Below are 23,678 nucleotides of genomic sequence, written 5' to 3'. Positions count from 1 at the left end.
TTACACCTTTCATAGAATCAGAAAAAAATTGAAAACATTGGAAGACATAGATTTGTTTAGAGGGTTCCATCTTGGGAGTCAGTCATCTTCCAATGCAGCCTTGGGTAGTAGAGACCATCTCCTCTGAACAGAATATGTTGGGCTTCCCTGGTGGCTTAGACGGTAAAGAATCTGCCTGCAATGTGGAAGGCCTGGGTTCGATCCCTGGGTTGGGAAGATCCCCTGGATGAGACCATGGCAACCTAGTCCAATATTCTTACCTGGAAGAATTCCCATGGACAGAGGAGCCTGGGAGGCTACAGTCCATGGGGTCGCAAAGAGTCGGACACGACTAAGCACAGTACCCTAGTGATCTCCAATGTTGCAGGCAGCGTTGTTTTAGACCCAGAGGCAATCCAGCTGGGAAAGGAGCTGTAGGAGAGAAGGCTGACCCTGGACTTGGGCTGAGAAAGCCCTTGGCTTGGTCTCTTTAGTTCTTGGGGCTTCCTCTGTTGTAAGACCAGAGATTTGGGGCCACAATCTCAAGGCGCTTTCCCATTCCTAGGTTTCTATTATTATATGTACAAAGTGTTTTTCTAACTTTAGTGTTAATTTAGAGGTTGTATTTCATTGTCACTATCTGGATATGGAATTATTACAGTAAAGCATTCTGTTGCTTATAACATTACATCATAAAAGTCTCTTGGAGATTTTCATTACTCCAACTTTAAAATACAAATGACCAACTTTTCTTCAGCTCCAAACTGGTCATCATTCTGCAGCCTGAAACCATCTGTATGTGCAAAACTCATCTTTGTATACAAAAATTAAGTAATTGTAACGTTCTGCATCCAATTTGCATTTGCAAGGATCCAGCTACAAGTGTAGTTTTGCAAAGACAAAATTAGAGCCTAGTTTTTAAGAGTGGATTAGAAGCTTTTTTTTTTAAAAAAGCATTTTTCCAATTAATCTCAGAGATGGTTTTTTGATGCTGTTGTCAAAGAAAGGTGTTGTAGTTATAGAGAAAATGCAAAGTCCATTTTTTTTATGAAATAGTGCTGCATCCTTGGTACTCTGGTTTTCAAATTCAGTTTCATACTTCTTAATGCAAGCTCTGTTTTTGACTTGGGGTAGAATTTGGTAAATGCTGTTTTTATTTCTAACCAAGTATTCTGAGAAGGGGGTGATTTTATAACCTTGGATATTTGCTCATTTGAGGTTAGCAGGCCACCCATAGCTTGTTTTTTCTCCTTATTTAAAAGTTGAAAATGTAACTAATTAAACAAATATTCCGGCCATGTCCGATGGCACAGCAGTATTGTTAGGGAGGTAGGATGTGTACTGGGCAATCCCTCTCTCCCAGGTCTCCATCTGACACTCAGAAAAGAAATGGGGGCCTGAAGTCTACACCTTATCTAGCCACAGTATTCGAACAGAGATAGGGTTTAATAAATCATTGTTTAGATAGGCGAAGCATTGCAGTTTGGAAAGTCCAAGATGTTGAATAGTACACATGGTATTTCCTTCAATGAGAGGAAAGCCCAGCAGTAAATCTGTCTAATCCAGCTTGTGTTTTGACCCTGGTTTTGCACAGAGGCAGTGTGGGAGGTGACATTAGTGGAGAAGTTATCAGTTCAGCAGTTAAATCTTGGCTGGGCCTTTCCCCTCCTCTTGTCTTAAAGTGAAAGTGTTCGTTGCTCAGTCATGTCCCACCACCAGGCTCCTTTGTTCCTGGAATTCTCCAGGCAAGAACACTGGAGTAGGTAGCCATTCCCTTCTCTAGGGGATCTTCCTGATCTAGGGATTGAACCCAGGTCTCCTGCATTGCAGGAAGATTCTTTAAGATCTGAGCCACCAGGGAAGCCCCTCTTCTCTTGTCTTGTATATCATTTAATTGGAACTGTGTACTCTCACTGAGGGCTTCCCAGGTGGTGTTAGTGGTAAAGAACGCACCTGCCAATACAAGAGACACAAGAGACTCGGGTTTGATCTCTGGGTCGGGAAGATCCCCTGGAGAAGGGCCTGACAACCCACTCCAGTATTCCTGCCTAGAGAATCCTCACGGACAGAGGAGCCTGTTGGGCTACAGTCTATAGGGTCTCACAGAATCAGACATGACTGAAGCGACTTAGCTGGCATGCATGCACACACTCTCACTGAAATTTCCAGTTAGCTCTTCAGTAAAACCAATGAAAGAAGGAAAAAAAAAAAATAATGCAGCCAAGGCAAGCAGGATCTGCCCCACTTCTGGTGAGAGTGTGCACAGGCCGTTTTTGTGTCTACCAGGGCTGCCTCAGAATAGAGGACCTGCCCCACACTACCCTGACCTGTGCCCTCACCCTCTTCCTTTCAAGTCAGCCGGAGAATAATTTGTCCAAATGAAAAGACCCTTTCAGGCACTGGAGGAGGGCTTTGCTAATTGTATTTGAAAGAATAAGAGCAAACCACAAGTTGACTTTTAACAACAGAAAAATAATGTGTTCACATGCCAACATATCAATAAGATTAGTTTTATTAGAAAAATGTAATCAGGCAGAATGAGGATGCCAAGAGGAATGGCTTATTAAAAGCCATTCTCTTTTTTCTTCTAGCTAAAGAAATTATCAGTCGACTTGGAAAACACATTTAAATAAAGATGTCTTAAAATCTAAAAAAAAAAATCACTTTTTTCCTTGACATAAAAGAGAAAATGCTTTAAAATTGTCTTTCTGTAATTTTAAATAGCTTTAGTTGTGCTCCTAAATATTAGAATACTAAAATATTAGAATTAGAATATTAAAACAGTTGGGACTGTCCTGGCTAAAGCATCTTTATTTGATTGTAAATAGGCATTCATCTGCTTGTGATCCCCACATATTGGCAGATGTGGAACTATTCATTGCTGTTGAACTGGTGCAATTGGCAAATGTTCAGGGAAGCTCCATAGCACCCAGGAGAAATGGTTTTTCCACGCAGTGGACTTCATTTGGACCTGTCAGGTGACAATCACTGCGTTTTGTTTTTGTTTTTTACTGTTATGTGCAGCGATGCAATTTTAGTTAGAAAGGTATTTTGCAATAATGGTGACAACATACTCAAATATGCACAACTAAAATAGCAATGCCATGTGGAAATATGTTTCACAACCAAGGCCAAGCTGCTTTCCTTTTTTTTTTTTCCCCTGAATTGTCACTGAATGGAGTAGAAGGGCCAAACTCTTTAAAGTGGAAGCACATTCTTCTTTTTTTTAATTAAAAAAATTCTTTATATTTGATTGAAGGATAACTGCTTTACAATATTGTATTGGTTTCAGCCATACATCAGCAGAAGCACAGTCTTTCTAGAAGAGTCGAATCACTTAAACTAAGGACTAGAGACACATTGCCAGTTCAGTTTCCAGAAAGAACATATATCACTGTGAACCATTGTACCCATTAGTGAAGAAGCACGGAGGCAAAACTGTAGAGGAAGAAAGCGCAGATTTCTGTTTTCTGCCTTTCTCTTCCCTTTTGATGTCTCTGTGCTCTGGGGGGCCTCAGGGCCTCGGCTTCCCCCTTTCTCTACTTGGTGAGGAACTCATTTCCACACAGATATTGAGGGGTCAGTAGATTAGCTTTATTACCAGGATATTTCATTTAAAAGAGGAAGCTGGAAAAGGAAGACAACGTAAATGAATCTAAAGGTGATATTTTCTTTTGGGTGGAGGAGATGAACGAGTCTTTCAGATGTCAGGGTTTAGTTTTTCTACAAGAGAGCTCTACTCAGGAAACATTACTTTAGTCAGGCCACCCTGTGGCTGGAGCAGTGTGGTGCTTTCTGAACATTAACTCCTTTACATGAAGCTTAGCATTTTACTAATAGAGCAGCAAAGTACCACATTTCATATAACTGGACAGGAACCAGGAAGGAATCTCATGTGTTCAGCCTTGCAACTTGGAAGATGGGAGGCCAACAGGCCCCTGTCAGTTTCGCTCACCGCTGCACTGACAGAGGACTCTGGTGTTTGGTGCTGGCAGCAGCCACAGGTTCTGGAAGTCCTCGGGCAGAGTCGGTTTTTAAGGCCTGGCCTTGGATGCTGCTGTCCGTGTTTGTGGATGTGGTGGAGGAGTTCAAGGTCGTGGTTCAATAAATGTTCATTGATGGGCATAAAACAATGGATGACCCTGGGGCATGCCACCTTGTGTGCCCAAGACTTTAATCTGTGAAATGGAGAAAACCACACCAAGTTGCTCTTGGACGTTGTGAAAAATGATTGTAAAAGGGTTTTAGAAGCTTAAGCGTTTTGAGTGATGGTGTCCAAAGAAAACAGACCCAACCGCAGAGAGCAGAGCATCCCCATGGCCCTGTGAGCAGTGTTCAGCAGCAGTGTTGAGTGGCATCCTTTTTGGGTCCAGCCAAAAGAGAGGAACTAGAATAACATTGCTGGGGGCTCAACCCTCATTCTGGTTATGAAATTTGAAAGTGGCTTAAGCTGTAGGAAATTATTTTGGATTAGTCTTTATCATCTGATTTCTCCCTGGAGTGAAATTACTTCATTTTATAAGGTTCTAAAAATCTTGCTCCCACAGGCTGCAATTTAGAGGTAAGGATTTTGCGTGCATGCTCAGTCATGTCTGACTCTTTGCAACCCTTGGACTGTACCTGCCAGGCTCCTCTGTCCATGGGATTCTCCAGGAAAGAATACTGGAGTGGGTTGCTACTTCCTCCTCCAGGGGATCTTCCCAAGGTAGGGAGGAAGTGAGCAAAGGATTTTGTGTGTGTTTGTATAATGAACAGTTTAACAATTGGCATAAATTTGGGACCTGTGTTATTTATTTCCTTTGCCCAGTTATCTCTGGGATAATTACTAAATCACTGCAGTCAGCCAGCTGTGTTTTTATCTTATCCTTAAGATCTTAAAGAGATTTCATTTTTTTAAAGTAAATAGTCCTACATCAAATTGCCACTCTAATTGGCCCACTGTTGGCCTACAAATCATAGTCATTTCAATTTGGGGCCATTTTTTTTCTATTTTGTAACTCAGCAGTGACTGAAATCTACTCAACAGTATGTTTATGGTAACCATATGTCTACGAATTCCTTCGGTAGGACAGATTTCAGATATAGCTCATATGCTATCTATATGCACATGCATTTTTGTTGATCACTTGACCCTGCTTATTACCAGGCATGCAGTTAAGCCTGCAGACGGTTTTTGATCGAATGCCCACCACTGCACACTTACTGAGCGCTTCCTTCAGGCAAGGCACTGTGTCCTGTGAAGACAGTTCAGCACTTATGTGGGTGGCTCTTGAAGGATGGGTAAGATGAGGTAGTACAGAAGAGCTTCCTCAGAGAGACCAATAATGGGAATCCCAGCTTAGAAATAGGATTCAGTAGAAGGCAATGGCAGCCCACTCCAGTACTCTTGCCTGGAAAATCCCATGGATGGAGGAGCCTGGTAGGTCTCTAGGAGTCGGACACAACTGAGCAACTTCACTTTCACTTTTCACTTTCAGGCACTGGAAAAGGAAATGGCAACCCACTCCAGTGTTCTTGCCTGGAGAATCCCAGGGACGGGGGAGCCTGGTGGGCTGCCGTCTATGGGGTTGCACAGAGTCGGACACGACTGAAGCGATGCAGCAGCAGCAGCAGCAGCAGCAGACACATCTAGGGAATAGTAAGCAAAATCACCTGGCTTGAATGAGGGGATTTTGTCGAGGAGGGTATTTGGAAAGGTCTTTCTTCTTTGAAAGTTGCTCCTCCCTTGGCTGCCAAAACACCACCATGTCTAAGTGGTCTGCCTATGTTGGAGACCTTCCTGGTCTCCTTTCATGACTCTTCTTTTCCACTTGCTCCACAAATATTCATGTTTCCTAGGTTCTTCCCTTGGCTCTTTTATCTCTCGAAACTTTCTGGGCAGCACGTCTACTCACTTGAATGAGATGCTCATCTCCATGTGGATAACGCCTACATTTCTATCTACAACTCCAGACTCCCTCGGAGTGGCAGGCACCCAGTTCCAGCTGCCCATTTTGGCACCTCTGGCTGAATAATACTGTGTCTACTTGTCTCATCCTTTCATTCAGAATTGCTCCATTCTGAGCTCTGCTGAACCAAGTGTAGAAGGGGAGTCAAGCAGTATGGAAGTTTGAGTTCAAAGAATCTGTTCTGTATGCAGAAAAAAGTAGGAGACTGTAGTCAAAAAGAGATTTTCAAGAATTTTGAAAGTGAAACAGTACTAGTGATGATAAGACCTAGGGTTTTGCTACCCAAAGGGCGGTCTGTGTACCAGTGCATCAGCATCACCTGGGAGATTGCAGAAATGAGGAGCCCTAGTGCTCTGCCCCTCAGACCTATTGAATAAGAATCATTAGAACAAGATTCGCAGGTGAGCTGCATGCACAGTTCTGAGAAACTGTGTTCTAGGGTATGTGCCTGAGAGTGAACTGAGGAAGTTCAGCGGAGTAGAAATTCATCAAATAATGGCAGTCAGGGAACCAAGAGGCTACACTATTGAATGAATGGATAAAGCACAGGGACACTGAAATGGTTCGGTATGAGTGCAATAATGTGGGTGGAGAGGAAGAATTTGAGCTGACTGCCAACCTCCTCAATGTATTATGTCCTGGAGTGAGGGAGGGTCCTTGCATCGGATGACAGTGATATTTGATGTGGGATTTTTGACATCTTAGTTCATTGAGAACAGAGCCTCTGATTAGGATCTTTCCCCTTTCAAGTTCTGTTGCTGTTGCTTAGTCACTGTGTTGTCTCTGATTCTTGCAAACCCTTGGACTGTAGCCTGGCAACCTTCTCTGTCCATGGGATGGCCCAGGCAAGAATACTGGAGTGGGTTGCCATTTTCTTCTCCAGGGGATCTTCCTGACCCAGGGATTGAACCTGTGTCTCCTGCTTGACAGGCAGATTCTTTACCACTGAGCCACCAGGGAAGCCCCTTTAAGTTCTGTGCTTCAGGGCTTAAAAAATATAGCAAGTCCTTATATAATGGTGAATTGACTTTACAAGCAGTGGGCTTATACAAATTAAGCCCTTTGATCAATTTACTTATTTTTTTTTTTTAAAGCAACCCTGGAGCTTTAACAATCTGGTTTCCAACATCACCATCCCTCCTACTTTTGATTCTGTTTTCCTGACAGTTAATGAAAAATGTGTTTGCGGGGGCAAATTATTTTTTCTTTCTTTTTTTCTCTCTCCTGATACACATGAAACATCTTGAAAATCTTATACGTGTTAGAGAACTCATATTGGTGCTCTATACTTGGGTGTGGGTTTGGTCTTTAAGGAGGTGTTTTGCTTGATAGACAAATCAACACTGATGATGAAGGTCCTGATTTGGAGTCAGATTTAAGTTCCAGTTGCAGCTCTATCCTTACTATCTGTGCGATGTTGAGTGAATCAGGCAACTGTTATGGCCTTCAGTTTCTCATTTACACAACATGCTGGTTGGATTATATGAGCTCTGAATTCCCTCTGAGTTGTAAACTTGTGATTCCGTAATTCTTTTAGGCTGTTAGGAATGCCTATGAGGTTAAAATAATGCATCTCCCTAAGACATGTGCTCAGGAGTCTCTCTTGTATTGTGGCCAATATATTTATTAAGCTCAGTGTCGTTCTATCTGTGATTCCAAATGAAGACACATCTGCATCTAGAATACTCTGTATAGTTCTGGTAGCTTTCTTAAGAGAAATGAGACTCCTCACAGAAGCAGAATATATTAGCCCTAAATATTTTAAAAAAGAAATAGGGTATCTTTTAGTTGCCCAATTAGGTGAAATAATTTTCTTATGAAATAGACTGAAACAGATCAATCTCTTCAAAATGTCACATGATCCAAACTTGTGAAGACTGTGGGGCATTTCTTGAAATGTGAAGACTTAACTGAATTCTCAAAACTGTAGACCTGAAGGGATACTTTCAGGATAATTATAAGGAATGACTATTTTTCCTGGTAGTTAGTAAGCATATGAAACTCATTACTTGCCTAGTTTCCAAAGGCTGTCTTCACATGGGTTCCAGAATGATTTAGATGAGTTCATTATGATGGATCCCAAATGGGATTCAGAACGTGTTGATCTTTTGGTGTGGGGCCCCATTCTTTAGAGCTGATATCTGAGATATACAAATGCCTTTAAAAATTATTGCTTAAAAATTTTAGTTCAGTGATAGAAAACAGAACTGGATTGGACAAAACAAGAACGTTGACCTTATGATTATGTATTTTCTTATAGCAGCGACTGTGGACAAATTTTCCAGGCTTGTCCTGGAATATTCATTTAGGGGATTAATTAAGAAAACTTTTTACTATGGGAAACTTTCAGTATATACAAAACTGGAGAGCACAGTATTGTGAAACTCCATGCTCTCATCACTTAGCTTCGTAATTAGCCAAGTCTAATTTCATCTCTAATCTTTTTCCTACCCTTACCCTCAGTTCAGTTCAGTTCAGTCTCTCAGTCATGTCCGACTCTTTGAGACCTCATGAATTACAGCACGCCAGGCCTCCCTGTTCATCACCAACTCCTGGAGTTCACTTAAACTTATGTCCATCGAGTCGGTGATGCCATCCAGCCATCTCATCCTCTGTCGTCCCCTTCTCCTCCTGCCCCCAATCCCTCCCAGCACCAGGGTCTTTTCCAATGAGTCAACTCTTCACTGAGTTTCAGCTTCAGCGTTGGTCCTTCCAATGAACACCCGGGACTGATCTCCTTAAGGATGGACTGGCTGGATCTCCTTTCAGTCCAAGGGACTCTCAAGAGTCTTCTCCAACACCACAGTTCAAAAGCATCAATTCTTTGGCGCTCAGCTTTCTTCACAGTCCAACTCTCACATCCATACATGACCACTGGAAAAACCATAGCTTTGACTAGATGGACCTTTGTTGGTAAAGTAAAATCTCTGCTTTTCAATATACTATCTAGGTTGGTCGTAACTTTCCTTCCAAGGAGTAAGCGTCTTTTAATTTCATGGCTGCAATCACCATCTGCAGTGATTTTGGAGCCCCCCCCCCCAAAATAAAGTCTGCCACTGTTTCCACTGTTTCCCCATCTATTTGCCATGAAGTGATTACTTTGCCAATAAAGGTTCATCTAGTCAAGGCTACGGTTTTTCCTGTGGTCATGTATGGATGTGAGAGTTGGACTGTGAAGAAGGCTGAGCACCGAAGAATTGATGCTTTTGAACTGTGGTGTTGGAGAAGACTCTTGAGAGTCCCTTGGACTGCAAGGAGCTCCAACCAGTCCATCCTAAAGGAGATCAGCCCTGGGATTTCTTTGGAAGGAATGATGCTAAAGCTGAAACTCCAGTACTTTGGCCACCCCATGCAAAGAGTTGACTCATTGAAAAAGACCCTGATGCTGGGAGGGATTGGGGGCAAAAGGAGAAGGGGACAATAGAGGATGAGATGGCTGGATGGCATCACTGACTCGATGGACGTGAGTCTAAGTGAACTCTGGGAGTTGGTGATGGACAGGGAGGCCTGGCGTGCTGCAATTCATGGGGTCGCAAAGAGTCAGACACTACTGAGCGACTGATCTAAGCTGATCTGATCTGATGGGACCAGATGCCATGATCTTCGTTTTCTGAATGTTGAGCTTTAAGCCAACTTTTTCACTCTCCACTTTCACTTTCATCAAGAGGCTTTTTAGTTCCTCTTCACTTTCTGCCATAAGGGTGGTGTCATCTGCATATCTGAGGTTATTGATATTTCTCCCGGCAATCTTGATTCCAGCTTGTGCTTCATCCAGCCCAGCGTTTCTCATGATGTACTCTGCATATAAGTTAAATAAGCAAGGTGACAATATACAGCCTTGACATACTCCTTTTCATATTTGGAACCAGTCTGTTGTTCCATGTCCAGTTGCTTCCTGTTGCTTCCTGACCTGCATATAGGTTTCTCAAGAGGCAGGTCAGGTGGTCTGGTATTCCCATCTCTTTCAGGATTTTCCAAAGTTTATTGTGATCCACAGAGTTAAAGTCTTTGGCATAGTCAATAAAGCAGAAATAGATGTTTTTCTGGAACTCTAGGCCCTGGTAATTGTGAAGCAAATCCAAGGCATCCTCATTTTGTCTTAAGCATTTTAACTTTTATCTAAAAGATTAGTTTCTTTATTATTTAATTAAAATAAAATTTATACCCAGTGAAATCCAGAGCTCTTAATTGTATACCTTGATCACCTTTGATCCTTGTATATGTCTGTGCAACCACCACTCCTAGTAAGATATAGATTTGCGTGACCACATAGTTTCCCCATGTCCTTTTCCAGTCAGTTTCTACCTCCATAAGCAACCTGGCTCCTTCCCCTCACCTTTAATGAGGTATAACTGACAAATGAGTTTCAGGTATACAAGCATAAGGATTTGGTATATGTACATATTGTGAAGTGATTATGACAATAGTTAGTTAATACAACTGTTACCTCATATATTCAGTGGTTACCTTTTCAATTTTTATTTTCTGGTGGTGAGAACATTTTAAGATTTACTCTCTTAGTAAATTACATGTCTACAATACAGTACTGTTAACTATAGTTACCATGCTGTGCATTAAATCCCCGGAACTTACTCATCCTATCACTTAAAGTTTGTACCCTTTTACCAACACCTCCCCATTTCTCCCACTTGCCAGTCACTGGCAACCACCATTTAACTCTCTTTTTCTGTGAATTTCACCTTTTTAAATTCCACACACATGAGATCATTTAGTATTCCCTCTTTCTCTGTATGGTTATTTTACTTCACCTAGTGCTCTCCAAATGTATCCATATTGACCCCAATGGCAGGATTTCCATATGATTGAATTCTGCCTATCATCTATCTGTCTGTCTTTCTCTGTCATACACATTTTCTTTAATCATTTATCTGCCAATGGACACAGCTGTTTCCATATCTTGGCCATTGTGAATAATGCTGCAGTGAACGTAGAGTGCAATTATCTCTTCCAGATACTGATTTTAGTTCCTTCAGATGTATACCCATACATGTATACCCATGTACACCCATGTATACCCTGATAGGCTTATTAATAGGCCTTTTTATTCACAGCTGGGCAAGAGCAACTTTAGCTGAGTCAGAAATCCTGATTCACTTGATCTGAGCTGCTGGTTTAAACGTTTGCTTAACAATTAGCATGTTTCCTCATGTCCCCTCTCTTCTTTTCTTCTTCCATCTTCTGCCCTCTCATTCCATCTCTAGACGTGGTTCTGTCCCTCCCTCATCTTGCAATACATTGTTCATCTTCTCTCCTATAGACCCTTGTTGGTCTTTCTAATCTACTCAATCTACTCTACTTGGAGAGCTCTGCAGCTATTGGCCAGTTAGAAACAGAAACTAGAGCACAGAGCTGTTTTCAAGTATGAGCTGGCTGAACATATGTGCCAGTTGGATAGATGTCTTAACTAGGCAAGACTTGGTTTGGACCCTTACTTAAGAACTTGCCCACTCAACATTTTCTGGACTTTAGACCCCATCCACTGACCAAGATCTCTTCTTTCTGTTTAGGATGTTAGAGTCTCTATCACAGGGTAATAACAGTGTCCATTCACAAAAGTCTCGTAAGGGCTAAACACGTGCTGTTGTCATGCTCAGTAGCTTCAGTCATGTCTGACTCCTCGTGACTCTATGAACTGTAGCCCGCCAGGCTCCTTGTCCATGGGATTTTCCAGGCAATAATACTGGAGTGGGTTTCCATTTCCTCTTCCAGGGCATCTTCCCAACTCAGGGATTGAACTTGTGTCTCCTGCATTGCAGGCAGATTCGTCACCGCTGAGCCATCAGGGAAGATCCTAAACACAGTAGAATTTAAATTCTACTAAGTTCAGCTCCTAGAATATAGGAGATGTTCAATATCATAGCTATAACCTGGAGGTAAAGAGCACTGTTTGACTTTGTTCAATCTGGCATTTTGTGAACTTGTTTAACCATGATAGTGCTATTTCTGGAAGCATCTGTTAACATTTTAAGGAATGCTGCTGCTCTATGGAATCCAGGTTGGAAACCCTGAATTAAGAATTGAACAAAATCAAGCTGTTGACTGTTCACAGTGAGTGAATAAATCAGTGCTGCTTAAACTAGAAGCTGGGCTTCCGGATCTTAGCTCAATCCTCACCACACGTTGCTTGAATAAACAGGAGAGGTTTCATTTTAAGATACAAGACAGAATCAAAAAGGTGGTGCTAGTGGTAAAGAACCTGCCTGCCAATGCAGGATACATAAGAGATGTGGGTTGGATCCCTGGGTGGAGAAGATTCTCTGGAGTAGGAAATGGCAACCCACTCCAGTATTTTTGCCTGGAGAATCCCATGGACAGAGGAGCTTGGTGGGCTACAGTCCATGGGGCTGCAAAGAGTCAGACAAGATTGAGCGATCTGTCTATATGAAGCCTGGATTTTTGCTCATCTCTTTCTTCTAGTCACATCTCCAGGTGACTCAAGAAATTCAAGGAAAGCTATCTGAAGTTCTCTGGATCAGCTGTCAAGGATGTCATCAAGTTGGATAAGTTAGAATTTACATGGTCCTTCTGATTTTGGCCTTTCAGAAACAATGAGGCCAGACACTGTCCTCCTTTTTTCCCTTGTCTCTGTCTCCTTCTGCCTTGGTCACCCTGCTTCATGTCTTGGGGCTGCTTCACTGCCCAGTAGGTGACTGCTCCCTGCCCTTGCCCTCCCCCTTGGGTGGGGTGTGTGTGTTCGCCCATCTTGATGTTGTGCCTGACAGAGGAACTCAGATGCCTGGAAAGTGAGGCCACTGAGTGACCAGAGCAGTGTGTGGAGGTCGGGTCCCCAAGCTTTCCGGAGGCACAGATGGTCGAACACGGGTGGGACATCCAGGCCAAGGACAGACATTGCTCACTTGATCACCTGAAAGCCAGGGACGATTATGTCATTAGGAATGTGCATTTCTCAACTAAGCCTTTAAGAGTGATGGGTGAGGAGAAGCATCCTTATATGACATGTGTGTGTGAAACGTTCAAAGGGCACACATATCAGATGACTGAATTCCCTGCGTGAGCCATGGGAGAATTTTAAAAAGTCATTCTTGTGCTTGTGCTCCACACCCACTAATCCCAGGAGTCCAGTTCCAGTTCCAGGAGTCCAGTTTTCCTCCACTTCGTTTCTCAGGTGGCTCTCCTGGCTGGGGTTGGTGGACGGATATGATCTGCAAGCACTGTGATACCTGCGGGCAGTTTGCACTGCTGTTCTCTTCATTAGAGGGACAGCCAGTTGCGGTGGTGTGGAAAATGCATGAGGGGTCAGAACCAGACTTAATGATCTCCTCAGGGCTGCTGTTGTTTAATGATCCATTTTGTCTTAGGTAATGAGAAAGAGGAAAAAAAATCTGCTTATATTTGCAGGCATCAGCCACACTTTAGGCTAGCTGATCCGAGTTAATTTACCAGTCTTGGGCATTACTTTGGGGGCCAGAGCTGAGCCTGGGATGGAGACAGTCATTTATCAACTTAGGGCCCACTTCCATCCCAAACAAGTCTGCCAGGGGATATGGTGGTTCTTTGGCCAAGCATAGGGCTGGACCCCGGCTCCCTCCTGAATCTGCTGTCTGACGGTTAGAAAGCCATTTGCCCTTTGCACAAGGATAGTGTTCTTCAGAGTTCACTAGGATAGGGAGGAAGGTTTTCAGCTTCAGTTTCCTCAAGGCTAAAATCAGACAGCAAGTGACCAAGTATGAATTCCCTGAAGGCAGGCCCAATAGAAAAGAGCAGATGTTGGGGGTATCTGCCAGTAAGAGTGAGAACTCCTCTTTTGATGTTGAAGAATTTGTGATATCACTTGATTTATTGTTACACTATATTGTAGATTTTTAATTTTATGATTCAAAGAAAATTGCATAAAAATAGATAGTATCTATATGTTTCTTGTATGGAGGTCACGTGTGTAGTGTTCATCAAATGCCTAATATCTTTTAACCTTTGACCTCCCCATGCAGCATGCCTGGGCCAATTTTTTCTCATCCAGTGGCCTAGGAGGGCAGGACATGGTTCATCTTCAGGGTCTTGTTTCTCATCATTCCAGATGAAGCTGCCATTGTTCTTGCTCTGATAGGGAGAAGCAGGTCCTGGGCCATGTCTCCTCTTATTTACCTGCCATCACAATGTCCCTGTCCCTGATGAATGGATACAGAAGCGGTTGTATATATACACAGTGGAGTATTACTCAGCCATAAAAAGGAACACATCTGAGTCGGTGCTAATGAGGTGGATGAACTTAGAGCCTATTATACAGAGTGAAGTAACTCAGAAAGAGAAAACAAATAGCATATTTTAACACATATATATGGAGTCTAGAAAGATGGTACCGATGAACCTATTTGCAGGGCAGCCATGGAGATGCAGACATAGAGAACAGACTTATGGACATGAGATCAGGGGAGGGAAGAAGAAGATGGGATGAATGGAGAGAGTAGCATGGAAACATATACATTACCATATGTAAAATAGTTAGCCAGTGGGAATTTGCTGTTTGATGCAGGGAACTCAAACCGACGCTCTGTGACAGCCTAGAGGTATGGGATGTGGGAGGTGAGAGGGAGATTCAAGAGGTAGGGGACATAGGTATCAGTTCAGTTCAGTTGCTCAGTCATGTCCAAGTCTTTGTGACCCCGTGGACTGCAGCACGCCAGGCTTCCCTTTCCATCACCAATTCCCAGAGCTTGCTCAAACCTGTATCTGAATTGGTGATGCCATCCAACCATCTCATCCTCTGTCGTCCCTTTCTCCTTCTGCCTTCAATCTTTCTCAGCATCAGGGTCTTTTCCAATTAGTTGGTTCATCGCATCAGGTGGCCAAAGTATTGGAGTTTCAGCTTCAGCATTAGTCCTTCCAATGAATATTCAGGACTGATTTCCTTTAGGATTGACTGGTTTGATCTCCTTGCAGTCCAAGGGACTCTCAAGAATTTTCTTCAACACCAGGACATAGGTATCCCTATGGCTGATTCATGTTGATATATGGCAGAAACCAACACAATATTGTAAAGCAATTATCCTTCAGTTAAAAATAGTTTAAAAAAGTATTAAAAAAAGGTCTTTGTCCCTGATCACCTCTTTGACTAAAGGAGAGGTTAAAGGTCACCTTTTTTTTGAAAGACTTGAAAAATGCTGCCCAGCACCCTCCACTTTCCTCATTTGCGCTGGGAACCATTGATTTGTGGTGAGGAAGGTAGATTCACCTGATGAATACTTGAGTTCATGTGGATTCCACTAGCCAAGCCCTGGGACAGCCTCACCCTGTACTCAGCTTTGGTAGGTTTCTCCCAGTTGCCTCCATCTGAGAGCTTTATAGGCTTTCTTGGATGTCTAGACAGCCCTGGGAGCCAGATACTGCCAGCCTATTCATTCTCACTTTACAGAACAGCTGAGGCATGTAGCGTTCTCTGCTGACTTGTTTGGAACACAGCCACTGAGGAATTCACCTATGAATTTGTCTCCCCAAAAAGAAATGAGAAAAGACTCTACCCACAGTTATAGGAGCCATGTTAGAAATGGCAACTGTTTATGCTCAGTTAAAAAATAACTCTGCCTCTTTTTTTTAAATTGAAGTATCGCTGATGTACAATGTTATATGAGTTACTGGTATCAATATAATGGTTCATGATTTTTAAAACTTTCATTCATTTGTAGTTATTATAAAATATTGGCTATATCCCCCATGTTGTACAGTATACCCTTGTAGCTGATTCCATATCTGATAGTTTGTACTGCTTAATCCTCTATATTACTTCTCCTTCCCTTTTTTCTCCCCACTGGTAACCACTAGTTTGTTCTCTATACCTGTAAGTCCACTTTGAAAAAGAACTAGATTTCTATTCTGCCTTCCCCGTGATGGAGATTTAAAAAGAAACCACATTAGCAGACAGACATGGCTAACAGGTACTATCAGAAAGAAAAGTCAAAGGCAAAAAATGGCTTTCTTTTGCATGGAATAGCCCACCTCCAGAGGATAAAATCAAAAGAATTGAGATGAAATGAAGGGAGAGCATGCTTCCTTGTTCTGGCAAATTCCCCAGAATGAATGAAAGATGGTGAATGATGATCATCTTATTTGAACGATAAAAGCAAATCATTATTACCCTGGAGCTGGTCCCTCTTGGGGGTTAACTTCACAGCTGCCTTGTGTGGAATCCACCTCTGCACCCATGGGGAATGGTGGTGCTGTGTAGGGAGACTGTAGACTCCTAGGGATCATGGACTGTATGGTTCTCTTAACTCCATTTGGTGTCCAGCAGGGGAATGGCTACATTTACAAATTTAGTGAAGGCTTCTTTCTTGCTGGAAAGTGAAAGTGTGTTAATCGCACAGTTGTGTCTGACTCTTTGCAACCCCACGGACTGTAGCATGCTAGACTCCTCTGTCCATCGGATTCTCCAGGCAAGAATACTGGAGTGGGTAGCTGTTTCCTTCTCCAGAGGATCTTCCTGACCCAGGGATCAAACCTGGGTCTCCCACATTGCAGGCTGATTCTTTACTGTCTGAGTAACCAGGGAAGCCCTGGCTAGAAATGAGGCTTAATACAAGAACAGGTCAGTCAGAAGAGGGAATCCTATTTTCTTCTGTTGGTAATGACAGCATGCTCTGTCAGTCAGGATTTTGAGGTTTGGGTGTTGTTCTGACCAGAAGCAGGGGGTAGATCAGATAAACTTACAAAGCCTTTCAGCCTGAAAGTCCAGTGGAAAGAGTTCCAAAGGCAACTTAATACTCTGGATTTATTTTTCTCCCTCACTTTCTACAAAAATTTGCACTTCCAATTTACAGTGTCTATAATGTGCTAACGGGCTTTCCTCCCATTAAAAAACACGTGTGGATGTGAGAATGTTTCTCCTTAAGAAGGGATGGTCTCTGGGGCTTTGCTTCTGGCTTGAGGTCCTATGAGGTAGGTGTGATGAACCCTCCCCCGCAGTGGGTGGGGGTGTGAGCGAACCTCACTGGGGGCCAGCAGCTCTCCTGCTAATTTTGGCAGGAGAGGGAGACACTCAGCTACTTGGCGAGGAAAGAAAGTAAATTTTGTGATTCATTTGCAAATCGAGATAAAATGAGTTTTCAGACATGTGTTCAGAGCCTGTCTATTCTTTTCTACCATTAAACCTGTGTGTGTGTGTATGTGTGTGTGTGTTTGTGTATATTAGTTGCTCAGTTGTATCCGACTCTTTGTGACCCCATGGACTGTAGCTCGCCAGGCTCCTCTGTCCATGGAGTTCTCCAGGCAAGAATACTGGAGTGGGTTGCCACTCCCTTTTCCAGGGGATCTTCCCAACGCAGGGATCGAACCCAGGTCTCTCACATGGCAGGCAGATTCTTTACTGTCTGAGCCACCACGGAAGCCCTTAAACCTGTTAGGACGGAGGTAATCCAAGTTCACGTTTTTCAGTCAAATCATTGTTCTTCCCATTCTGGTGCTTTGGATGGCCAGTGGCAGCATGGTGGCCTCTGGATTAGGATTTTGAGAAGAAGGAGAGAGAGAAGTGGACAGGTGATGTCTAGCAGCGGAAACTTTATAGTCTGTGTGGAGGCTGTCTTAGGCTCCCAGAACAAGGAATATAGATGGAAAGCTTCCAGAATTCTAGACGGTTGAGAGAGAGTGATGCTCTTTAGGTCCTCAAAGTAAGGAGTCGATTAGATCAGAGCTTTTTAAAAGCACCTTATATTCACCATATCCCACCATCTGTGATTCTTCCTGCTATAGCTGGGTGATTTTTATATAATTATCAAAGAGAAGATAGATCTTTTGAAAAAATATTTTTTATTGTAGCTTGAGGATTAAATCATGCAGCTCAAGTCCACTCATGAACTCATTAGCATACATACTTTCTCAAGTCATGATGACTTCATGGGCTAAGTGAAAATTTCATTCCTTTGGAAAATTGAATTAGTCTAGCCAAATCAGCAGAAAATTATCTTTGACTAGTAGGTGTTATTTCTACACCATTCTGCTTTGCCTTAAAAAATAATGACCCTGAGACTTTAACTAGATGGCTAAGCAATAAAGTCAATGTCTGCCATTTTCTTTCACAGTCCCAAGAACTGTTGTAGATGTTTTACACACACTTGTTCATTAATCCCCAGAAGAGCTCTAGGAGATAAATTGATACTAAACTCTCATTTAATCGATAAGGAAATTGAAGATTAAAGAGATCAGGTAACCTGTCAAGGCTTGGATTAAACTTTGGGTGTAGCGGCTAAGTGATGGCTCTCCTGTAAACTCTACTAGTCTGACCTCTGCCTCTCCCAGGGGGTCAGTAAAACTGACCAGCTGCACTCATCATACTTGGGTGGAATTAAGGATGAGACATCATGGAAGATCCCTGTTTGGTATATGAAAGCATGAACAGGGAGTCTTAGTTTCCATGAAAGTGGGTCAGTAAGATATGCTGTAACAGTAAGTAGATCACTTATTTTCTGAACACTGCTATTAGGAATTAGAAGCCTTAGCAAGATCCTTAGGTTTATAATTCTCTGTCTCCAAACGATAAGAACAAAAGGTAACAGTGAGTGCTGACGTTTGCAGATTTTATATCTGCTAATTCATTTAAAATGACAACAACCCCTTGAGATAGCTATGGCTATCTTCCTCATTTTCCAGATGGGGAAAACTGAGACCCAGAATGGTGCAGAAATAGCCAGGAAGTGGCAGAGCTGGGTATGAACCCAGGCTGTGTAAGCATTATTCTAGCCTGCCTGTCAGCAGCAGCACTCGGCTTTGGCAGTTCTGAAATATTTGCTTCTGTGATGCATATAGGACTTAGTCCTTCAGAGTGGGATGAGGCTGAGAAGAACTAGACATTGAGCTATGTCTTCTGTGAATGTTCGTGTATTTGAACCAGGTGGCTCTCCTCCTCTGGGTTTTTTTCCTAGGGATGGGGCAGGAATGTCCCTCACAGGGCTTCCCTGTGGTTGTCTGTGGGATACCCAATTCACCCTGCTGCATGGAACTGCGTTCTTGACACACTCTTCTGAAATAAGAAGGCTGGAATCTGGGGGTACTCTTTTACAGAATCTGTAACTCTTAAGTGTTTCAAGATTGTATATGCTTATTTCATCTTCAGTGAACATTAATGGGTTTAAATGTGGTATCAGAACTTGCCAAACGGTGCTTATAGAAGGAAACAGGCTCAGAAAGATTAAGTGACTTCTCCAATTTCACACGAAGTTGTACGTTGCTGAGTGCAAAGGCTATCTTACTTGAGCCAGGACTCAACCAAGATAAACCAATGGCCTGTTTCTGCTCTTGTCCTTGGAGCTTGGCAGGGACCGGAAGTAGGGAGGACTCAGATGCACTGGAACTACTCAGAATACAAATTGGAGAGAGAAACTGAGATGCTGATGCTGATAGAAGAGAGGACAGAGAGGGGATAGCCACACCCACTCCTCTTTGCACACTTGGGCATCTGTGCTCCTCAACTAGGCAGGTGGTAGTATTTGAATATGAATGAATGGATCCCTACTGTCCCTTCAGTTCTGCTCCATATTCAGAGCATGGAAAGCACAGGGGTTGGTGAGGGTGGAGAAGACCTCAATGGGGAGATGGCTTCAGGTAGAGAGCAGACGTGGGAGTAGAGGGCACGTGTTCAGAGGTATCTGTAGGCAAAGGCCGATCGCACCTGGAATACTTAACCTGGCCCACAGGTACATTTTCCTTAACTTCGGTAATATCTTGTCTTTTCTCCAAATTCTCAAATGAGGAAAGGGTTTTCCCGACATGAGCCAGTGCCAGGAAAACTGTAGCCTTTTCTTTGTTAGTTGCTCTTCTGCACACTTCTGCCATTGCCATGTGCTTCGAGCCTAACCTGTTAACCATTTGGATTCTCTCACATTATTCCTGAACGTGAGTCATGTGGTGTCTGGGCTCACCCACCTGGGCTTTCCTTTCCAGGTGAACATGTTTGTTGAAGGATTCCACGATGCCATCCTCCTCTACGTCCTGGCTTTACGTGAAGTACTCAGAGCTGGTTACAGTAAGAAGGATGGAGGGAAAATTATCCAGCAGACTTGGAACCGAACATTTGAAGGTAAGGATTCAGTCTACAAGCTCACAGCGTTCTGCTGCCAATCAAGTTGCTTTTTCCCTGGTTCTGTTTTTCTCTCTTACAACTATGGGACCTTGCTAGTATCTTAGTTTTCCCAGCTATAAAAGGATAATAAATCATGATCAACCTACTTCACAGGCTTGTGAAAATTAAATGAGATAAAGCTTATGAAAGTGTTTTGAAGGAGTCCCACTGAAATAGGAAGCACCTTGTCTCCTGACGGCAACAATTCTTTGCTAAGTCACTTCGGTCATGTCTGACTCTTTGCAACCCCTGGACTGTAGCCCATCCGGCTCCACTGTCCATGGGATTTTCCAGGCAAGACTACTGAAGTGGGTTGCCATGCCCTTCTCCAGGAGATCTTCCTGACCCAGGGATCGAACCCCAGTCTCTTGTGTCTCCCGCATTGGTGGGTGCGTTCTTTACCTCTTTACCACTTGTGTCACCTGGGAAGCCCCTAGGCTTCTTTATTTTATTTTTTTCCCTAGGCTTCTTTAAACTTGGCATAAGCCTCATTCACAGCAATCAGTTTGTGAAGAGTTCTGTGATCAGTTTTAGAAGAAATTATCCCAGATACACTTTCCTCTGTTCCAAACATCTGGAGGTTTGAGATGATGAGCAGGTCCAGTTGAGCTCTCTCCTTTCAATTTTTGAAATGGTGAATACTGGTTGTTGCTTTCTTAGGAACAGAGGAATTATAAGAACTGGCATGTCATCTCCTCACTCAAGCAATTTAATTGACATTTAAAAATTGTACAAGAGTGAGACTATTCTTGGCTGGAAAGTTAAACACTACAAAAATGTACAAAATGAAAAGTGAAAGTTTTCCTTTCCACCCTAGTCCCCTCTCCCCAATGTAATGGCTATTAAAAATTTCCTATGATTCAGCCTAAAAATATTCTGTGCCTCCTGCCAGCACATATGCATTTGTATATCTTATCTAAAAAATTTACACAAAAGGGTCATACTAGGAATGCCATTCCTCATCTTAGCTTTTTCACTTGTATGTCAAGCAGAAGAATTTTCCATATGAGCGCTCATAAATTCAGCACATTTTAAAATGATGGTTCCACATTTTTCCATTGTTTGGCTGTACAAGGATTTCTTTACCCAGTCTCCTATTGATGGACACTTCAGTTGTCTAGTTTTTGCTATTATGCAAAATGCTATCATGAGGTTACACATCTTGATGAATTTCTGTGAGTACACCCAACAGGGAACATTCTTAGTCATGGCCTATCTGGATCCAAAATTATATTGGTGCCTTTTAAAGTGCATTGTTGTTCTGTCACTAAGTTGTGTCCAACTCTTTGTGACCCCAGGGACTGCAGCATGCCAGGGTTCCCTGTCCCTCACCATCACCCAGAGTTTGCCCAAGTTCATGTCCATTGAATTGGTGATGCCATCCAACCATCTCAGCCTCTGTTGTCCCCTTCTCCTGGAGGAGGGAATGGCAAACCACTAAAGTATACTTGCTGTGAGAATCCCATGAACTGTATAAAAAGGCAAAGTACATTAGATATTGCCAAAGAGCTTCCAGAAAGGTCTGCTAGTCCATATTCTTGCTAATGGTGTATAAAATACTAGTTTCCTCTCACATCAGTTTAGTTCAGTTCAGTTCAGTCGCTCAGTCGTGTCCGACTCTTTGCGACCCTATGAACCGCAGCATGCCAGGCCTCCCTGTCCATCACCAACTCCCGGAGTTTACCCAAACTCACGTCCACTGAGTCAGTGATGCCATCCAGCCATCTCATCCTCTGTCGTCCCCTTCTCCTCCTGCCTTCAATCTTCCCCAGCATCAGGGTCTTTTCAAATGAGTCAGCTCTTTGCATCAGGTGGCCAAAATATTGGAGTTTCAGCTTCAACATCAGTCCTTCCAATGAACACAAAGGACTGATTTCCTTTAGGATGGACTGGTTCGATCTCCTTGCAGTCCAAGGGACTCTCAAGAGTCTTCTCCAACACCACAGTTCAAAAGCATCAATTCCTCGGTGCTCAGCTTTCTTTATAGTCCAACTCTCACATCCATACATGACTACTGGAGAAACCATAGCCTTGACTAGAAGGACCTTTGTTGACAAAGTAATGTCTCTGCTTTTTAATGTTCTATCTAGGTTGGTCATAACTTTCCTTCCAAGGAGGAAGCCTCTTTTAATTTCATGGCTGCAATCACCATCTGCAGTGATTTGGGAGCCCCCAAAAATAAAGTCAGCCACTATTTCCACTGTTTTCCCATCTATTTTCCATGAAGTGATGGGACCAGATGCCATGATCTTAGTTTTCTGAATGTTGAGCTTTAAGCCAACTTTTTTACTCACCTCTTTCACTTTCATCAAGAGGCTCTTTAGTTCTTCTTAACTTTCTGCCATAAGGGTGGTGTCATCTGCATATGTGAGGCATATTTCTCCCGGAAATCTTGATTCTAGCTTGTGCTTCATCCAGCCCAGTGTTTCTCATGATGTACTCTGCATATAAGTTAAATAAGCAGGGTGACAATATACAGCCTTGAAGTACCCCTTTTCCTATTTGGAACCAGTCTGTTGTTCCATGTCCATTTCTAACTGTTGCTTCCCGACCTGCCATCAGTCAAAAATGAGGATGAGACTCAATATTAGAACACCCAGTTGCTGGAGCCCTGGGGACATCAACTTCATATTCACTCACTCATTCATTCATTCATCAGGTATTCTTGAGCACTTCCTATGTGCCAGGCACTGGGTTAGTTCAGTTCAGTTCAGTTCAGTCGCTCAGTCATGTCCGACTCTTTGCAACCCTATGAACCACAGCATGCCAGGCCTCCCTGTCCATCACCAACTCCCGGAGTTCACTCAGACTCACATCCATTGAATCAGTGATGCCATCCAGCCATCTCATCCTCTGTCGTCCCCTTCTCCTCCTGCCCCCAATCCTCCCAGCATTAGACTCTTTTCCAATGAGTCAACTTTTCGCATGAGGTGGTCAAAGTACTGGAGTTTCAGCCTTAGCATCATTCCTTCCAAAGAAATCCCAGGGCTGATCTCCTTTAGGATGGACTGGTTGGATCTCCTTGCAATTCAAGGGACTCTCAAGAGTCTTCTCCAACACCACAGTTCAAAAGCATCAATTCTTTGGTGCTCAGCTTTCTTCACAGTCCAACTCTCACATCCATACATGACCACTGGAGAAACCATAGCCTTGACTAGATGGACCTTTGTTGGCCAAGTAATGTCTCTGCTTTTGAATATGCTATCTAGGTTGGTCATAACTTTTCTTCCAAGGAGTAAGCACTGGGTTAAGGGGCTGATAACTCGGCAGTAAATTAAAGATGTTCCTTGCAGTAAGCTGAGCTTCTGTGGAATGAATACACCACTTCAGGGGCTGGAAAGTGAATCAAGTTAAGGGAGATAGAAAGTTATGGGAGGGATATAGTAGGGCTACTAATTTAAATAGAGTTCATCGAAGTTCTCTCTGATAAGTGGCAGTTGGGTACAGACCTCAGGGTACTGAGATATATGACACAGCTATTTAGGAGAGAATAGTCTAGAGGCAGCAGCAAACACAGAGACCCTGAGTGTAGCTGGGGAACAGTGGCGAATGCCCTGGGAAGAGCCTGTGGGCCTGTGTGGCTAAAGCAGTATGGGAGTTGCATTGTGAAGTGAGCCAGAGACAGTGTGAAGTAGGACCAGACTCTGTGGGCCTGGAAGCTACAT

At 43.1% G+C, this 23,678-nt stretch overlaps 1 protein-coding gene across 3 annotated transcripts in view; it reads left to right on the top strand.

The window, feature by feature from the left end:
• The window catches only part of NPR3 (natriuretic peptide receptor 3), a 73,568-nt gene that overhangs the window by 39,726 nt on the left and 10,164 nt on the right, over window positions 1-23,678 (top strand). For all 3 annotated transcript variants that reach the window (XM_045163654.1, XM_045163653.1, XM_045163652.1), the window contains one exon: window positions 19,836-19,971. In XM_045163654.1, coding sequence (XP_045019589.1) covers window positions 19,836-19,971 — 136 coding nt within the window. The remainder of the gene's footprint in view (window positions 1-19,835; window positions 19,972-23,678) is intronic.

The sequence above is a fragment of the Bubalus bubalis genome, chromosome 19 (assembly GCF_019923935.1).
Source record: "Bubalus bubalis isolate 160015118507 breed Murrah chromosome 19, NDDB_SH_1, whole genome shotgun sequence".
Classification (NCBI taxonomy): domain Eukaryota; kingdom Metazoa; phylum Chordata; class Mammalia; order Artiodactyla; family Bovidae; genus Bubalus; species Bubalus bubalis.
This window is presented reverse-complemented; position numbering and strand designations above follow the sequence as displayed.